Source organism: Mobula hypostoma, chromosome 18 (assembly GCF_963921235.1).
Source record: "Mobula hypostoma chromosome 18, sMobHyp1.1, whole genome shotgun sequence".
Classification (NCBI taxonomy): Eukaryota; Metazoa; Chordata; class Chondrichthyes; order Myliobatiformes; family Myliobatidae; genus Mobula; species Mobula hypostoma.
The window spans coordinates 50,201,288-50,207,386 of NC_086114.1; the positions used below are offsets into that span (position 1 = coordinate 50,201,288).

At 41.8% G+C, this 6,099-nt stretch overlaps 1 protein-coding gene across 7 annotated transcripts in view; it reads left to right on the forward strand.

The window, feature by feature from the left end:
* The window catches only part of LOC134358523 (uncharacterized), a 70,172-nt gene extending 64,897 nt beyond the window's left edge, over positions 1–5,275 (forward strand). For 6 of the 7 annotated variants that reach the window (XM_063070841.1, XM_063070845.1, XM_063070840.1 and 3 more), the window contains one exon: positions 3,677–5,275. In XM_063070841.1, the coding sequence (XP_062926911.1) occupies positions 3,677–3,736 (60 nt within the window). In that variant the 3' untranslated portion in view covers positions 3,737–5,275. Of the gene's footprint in view, positions 1–3,629 lie in introns of all 7 variants that reach the window. The other variant, XM_063070842.1, reaches the window with a different exon arrangement.
* The last annotated feature ends 824 nt before the right edge of the window (positions 5,276–6,099 follow it).

The window sequence follows — 6,099 nt, forward strand, 5'->3', positions numbered from 1 at the left end:
TGACCACACACCCGTTCCCTGTTTTTTTTTAAACCTACAAACATTCAGACAGAAACTCATCCATCCCAAGGCTCCTACACCTGAACATAAACAGCAATATGGTATTTGCTGTCCAATACAGTTGGAACTGCACAGATCTGTATAGCAGCGAGACAAAACCACTTCACAAATGAATGGCCCAACATGGGGCTAATACCTCACGTCAAGACTATGCAGTGTATCTACCCATAAAGGACAAGGACACTCCTTTGATAACTGTTCATGTTTTAGACGGGGAGGACAGGTGGTTTGAAAGAGGGGTTAAAGAAACAATCTTTGCCAAACTGGAAAACCCATCCCTGAACGGGGGTGGGGGGAGCGTGTGGAATGACACTACTTATCAGCCACTTACAATACAGTCCTAACATCTCTACCCTGGCAACTCCAACAGTTCACACCTCCATCTAGGCAAAGATGAGACTGATGACTCCCTCATTATCTCTGACTCTTAGGCTATGACCACGCTACACCGGATAATTTTGAAAACAAAGCTTTTTCTCTTTTTGTCTCTCTGTCCACACTAAAACTGCGTTTTCACCCCCCCCCCGGGAAAACAGAGATTTTCAGAAACTGTCTCCAGAGTGAATAAATCTGAAAATGCCTAATATCTGTTGCAGTGTGTACGGGGTGCTCTAAAATGCCTTCTCATAGGCATTCTGGAAATTCCCCCTTAGGGATCCAGCACCAACCTGATTTTTTTTTTTCCCTCTTGTACCTGCATATTGAAATCCCCATGGCTATCATAACATTGCCCCTTTTGATGTGCATTTTCTAGATCTTGTAAGTGTTGACCACATCTTTACTACTGTTTGGAGGTCTGTATATATCTTCCATCAGGGTGTTTTCACCCTTAGTTTCTTGGCTCTACCCAGAGTGATTCTACAGCTTCTAATCCTATGTCACCTCTTTTTAGGGATTTGATTTTTTTTTTGGCTAATAGTCACTCTGTTCCCTCTGCCTTTCCTGCCTGTCCTTTCATATGATGTGTATCCTTGGATGTAATGCTCCTGGCTATCCTTTCAGCCATGATTCAGTGATGCTGACAGTGTCATGCTTGCCAAACTGTAACTGTGCTTTAAGTTCATCTACCTTCTGTATACTGTATGCATTCAAATATAACACCTTCAGTCCTCTATTCACCTTTTTGACTTGTTTGCCTTTTACACTGCAACTCATCCTTTCGACTGCAATTTTGCCCTATCAGTCTCTCCTTGCTAGCAGTCTCACTACACATTGCTTTTGTTCGTAAACCAATTACTCCATCCTGAGCACTATCACTCTGGTTTCCATGCCCCCTGCCAAATTAGTTTAAACCATTCCGAATGGTGCTAGCAAACCTGGCTGGTTCCCCTTGGGTTCAGGCATAACCCATCCCTTCTGTTCAGGTCGTACATTCACCAGAAGAGATCCCAATGACCCATAAATCTGGTGCAGAGAGCAGAGTTTGTTTCTCAGCCATGCATTCATCTGCCAAATCATACCATTCTTGTCCTCCCTGGCATATTGCACAGGCAGCAATCCAAAGATTACAGCCATGTAGGTCCTGTTTTTCAACTTCCCACCTAGCTCCTTACAATCTCTCTCCAGGACATCCTCGCCTTTCCTACCCATGTCATTGGTGCCAATATGTACCAAGACTTCTGGTTGTTCACCCTCCCCTGCCCCCCCCCTTAGAATGCTGTGGACCTGATCCCTGAGCCACACCTAGGATGCAACAAACCATCTAGGTGTCTCTATTGCATCTACAGAATCTTGTCTATTCCTCTATGGAATCTCCCATCACCTCTGCAATCCCCTTGACCCCTGTTCTCTTCTGAGTTACAGTGCCAGAGACCTGGTTGCTGTGACTCCCCCAGTAGGTTGAACCCTTCCCCCAACTGTATTCAGTGGTATACTTACTGAAGGGAAGAGCCACAGGGGTACTTGGCACTGGCTGCAATTCCTCATCCTTCTGGCACGCATCCAGTTACCTGCCTCCTGCAACTTGGGAGGTAGCTCCTATCACTTCCCCAGTTTCCCCTGTGAACTGAAGGTCATTGAGCTGCAGCTCTGGTTCCTTACACATTCTTGGAGGAGCTGGAGATTGTTCAGATGTGGCTATCTGGGAGGCTGGTGGTCTCCCAGAATTCCCACATCTTGCACACAGAACAAAACATTGCCTGTGGAGCCATTCTCACCACTCTAACGATGCCTTAACAGATGAGAAATGGAAAAATAACGGAACTTACTAGATACTTCTCCCAAAACTGAGCCAAAGCTACTCCAGCACTAGCCCACTTGCACAATGGCCTCTCCACTGGCCCTTGCCTTATTTTTATTTGCCTTTTCTAATGAATTTTGTTCTCTGGGTACAGTGCAACTCTAAAAAGGCAGCACCTCACAATAGCTTTTTGATCTTTAGCTGCAAACCTAAGTGGAAGATATATCTTGTCATACTCCCACTCACTGGGCACAATCCAATTCCTGGTCTATGTGATTACTGATGTGCTAATTGATGAGTGAACTTGACCAGAAGTGGCAATTTCGATGAACAAGGTGCAACCTGGAGAGAGGCTGTGCAGCTCCTGCCACTAGATGTCAGTGCAGACTGAAAAGTAATTTAATTTGCATTATCAATTGACAGTTTATGCAATATACAACTTTTGGGGGTTTTGTCAGTCTTCCGAGCTTTAGATGCCTTCAAAAGTTGATAACCACAGCAGTTATTTTATCTTCAAGACCATAGTAGCCCCCTTGCTCTGTGGAGTAGTTGAATGAAATTGGCGCCCAGTTCAAAGTGATAGTTGGCATTTTACCACCCACATCTGGTGGTGGATTCTACCATTCCAAATAATCCCATACTTCAGGATTTCCTTCCCATATACTCAACCAACAGTGCAAGTGATATTGTAATAACTACTTTTGGATTTCCACCCTCTCCTACTGCAGCCAGTCTGATATTCCCATTTCTCCAACACAGGATTGCTGCCATTTAAGACCACCTACTTTATCTCCAGCTGTCATTCAAAAGCAATGCTACTGAAATGCAAATAAAACTGGAAATGGCTAGTAAGTTGTGAAACATGAGGAAAGAAACCATTCACGTTATTAATCCCTCAATTAATTCTCAAATGTTAATGTTTTCTCTGTACAGATCCTGCTTGAGTAGTTCCAAATACTTTAATTCAGCCATGATTAGTTCATGAAGGAATCTTCATGTCTTTGAGTACTACTTTGGGCAAATAACCAGTACATTTGTGCCCTAGTATCCCATCACTTGTATGCCCAATGGGTGTTTCCCAGCTTACACCTGTAAACTTCAGTGCCAACCAACATCCCCCATTGTTTGGCGGACCTCTGACCTTTCTCCACAGCCTCCTGCACTCATTTTCCTTCCGAATGCAGTTCTGTTTTAAATTGAGTTGAGCTGAAACTTGGACTCCCATTTATTGAAGAAAGATGCTCCTTAACCAAGGATGTAGTTCTTAATTGTTGTCTGATCTCATCACGTCACCTGTTGGAAATATTATACTGTACATTTGTACTGAACAAGGTGGAGATTCTTGGCTGTGATTGAAGACTGATTATAATTGTATACTCACTATTTATAGGAACTGGAACCTGTTTAGTCTTCAATGAGTGCTTTTCTTTAAAACAGATGAATCGCGAAAGTTACAGACTCCACGAAGTGCATGCCAATTATTCATTTGAGTCTTGAATAACTTCAGCAAAATTCTGGATGGCGAAGATGGAACTATGCTTGATTTTTTTTTCCCATTGGAGAATTTGATGAACTGGAAATGGTATCCTGGTTAAACCAAAGTCTGTCACAGTTCCCTGGTATCTATCTGATCCTTCAGTGTGAATTCTGGTCTCAGAATCTGGGGGTTTTCCCTAAACCTTGTGGTGTCCCATTTTTGAATAGTTGCCATTTAATGAAAAGGAAGGCTTGGCCATTGCAGTTTGAATTGTTTTAGTTTCATTGTTGCAATGAATTTAAAATTGCATATTTTCCACCACCCCCCCCCGCCCCCCCCAGGACTTCCTGTGGTTTTGTTCTGCAATTGATGTTTGGGCTGAATCAGTGGACTGAATTTTAATATGGGCTTAATTAGATTTCTGGGCTCTATCAATTTTGTTTGGGTTTCAGTCAGTATTCAAAGGTGATTGTAACTGGCTTGGAAAAAGAATACTGCCACTGATAGTTGAATGAGAAGAGATTTTTTTCTTTGAGCCTTTCAGGTTATTTCCAAATAGGTTATTTCCCAGCAGGTATTAAAGTAATCATAGTTGAAATAATAGTGGTATTGTTCCAGGTTTGTTGGAAAAAGTCAAATCAAATGAATATCTGGTATTAACAATCCCTGTGAATGATGCATCAATTACTTGTGTACATCCACGTAGATGAATCGGTCCACATCCTGTGGTCTGAATATTGACAAGACATGCTTATCATTCGGGTATCAGCGTGGTGTACTTGCACTTAGAAGTTGTTGCACTGGATGGAAGCATTGCCCATATTGCTAAGTTTTTCAGAGCATTTGGTTTTCATTATCACATTCAGGTATACTTTGTGCACAAATCTAATTTGGGGCTTGACTGGTTGCCCCCAGAACATTCCACATTGCACATATGCTAAATTCAAACATCTACGATTGACAACTTTCTGAACAAAGTCGGGATGGAGTTAACTTGGTTGCACTTTAAAAATGCTTAGAGCAAATTAAACAATGCTGGGGAAATCCTCTGAATTCCAGATCATTTCTGAGCAATGAGGTAACTGGCTAGAATGGTGCCAAATGTTATTAGGGCCCGGGCTTGGACCACTCAACCACCCAGCCAATAGGTATCAATGGAATCCTTTTCTAATATAGATGTGTGCACTGACATAATTCTAGTGCAGTCCTTTCACACAGCACCACTGCATTTCAAGCCCAGTGTCGTTCAGTGTTAAATCCTGAATCCGGGCAGGTATGAATCTAATGGGATTCAAACTGACTGCATAATGGCTCATCTTTATCTTGAGCAGGGTGTGTAGAAATGAAGGGATGTAATCATTGCTTAGAATTACTGCATGTGTTGCTACTTTGACAAATATTGTTACATTGTTCTTTATTGGCTAAACTGATCACTGGTACAGATGGTGGCAATTTCATGAGTTTATCTGTGGTTCTAAATTTGTTTGCTCATGTACAGGGCGTAGTGAGGTTACTCAAGATAATTTTTAAGCTTTTAATAAAATAAACATGAAATTTGAGTGCTTCAGGTTGTTTTGTGTTTGTGCAGATCACTTTCTAGCTTACAGTGTGCTCCTTCTGTAGCTAATGTACTGAGGAAACTTGCTGTTACATTGTACTCTACACAAGCATGTAACTTTACCACAGATTCTACAAATATCATATTGTATTTGCACAGCAGTAAGACCAGTTGTAACTCCTGGAGAATCCCACTTGGCTGGTTTTTATTCTTTGCCCAAACAATCCCCTGGACCTCATCTCCTATATGATGATTGGAACACGAGGTGAATTCCATGGTCAGGGTAGTGTGTAAATTCTACCCATGCAGGACCTAAGATTGAGATTCAGCTACAAGGCGGCAGAATTGAGTGCTGTGCTACTGCAGTTAGTTCCAGGAACCCCCACATACATTTCTGGCCTCCAGCACCCTGAGTAGAGTAAACTACTCAGTAGTTTACCAGAGTAAACTAAGAATCTAAAGGAGCAGAGTAGGTGGAATGTGAGTTCAAGGCAATTGTGGTGAACTGTGAACACATTATGCCCAAGGTGGCACACAACACTTGTGACTCATGGTTCTTTATATCACACCCATAATAGAATAAAATGTGCATACTCTTCATTGCTAGATGAGCCAGTGAATAGTTTTGTAACAAGGGGAGCAACATTTTCACAGGTAATGTGTCACACCAGTTAGACAGTTGAGAACATGCTTTGAAATCTAATATCTAGAAATGTGTTCAATTGTCTTAAAGTAATAACTTTGGACAGATTTTTCCAATTTTTTATTGCAACAGGATTCATCCATGAAACTCCATAATTAATTTGTTAATTATTGCTGATCAGA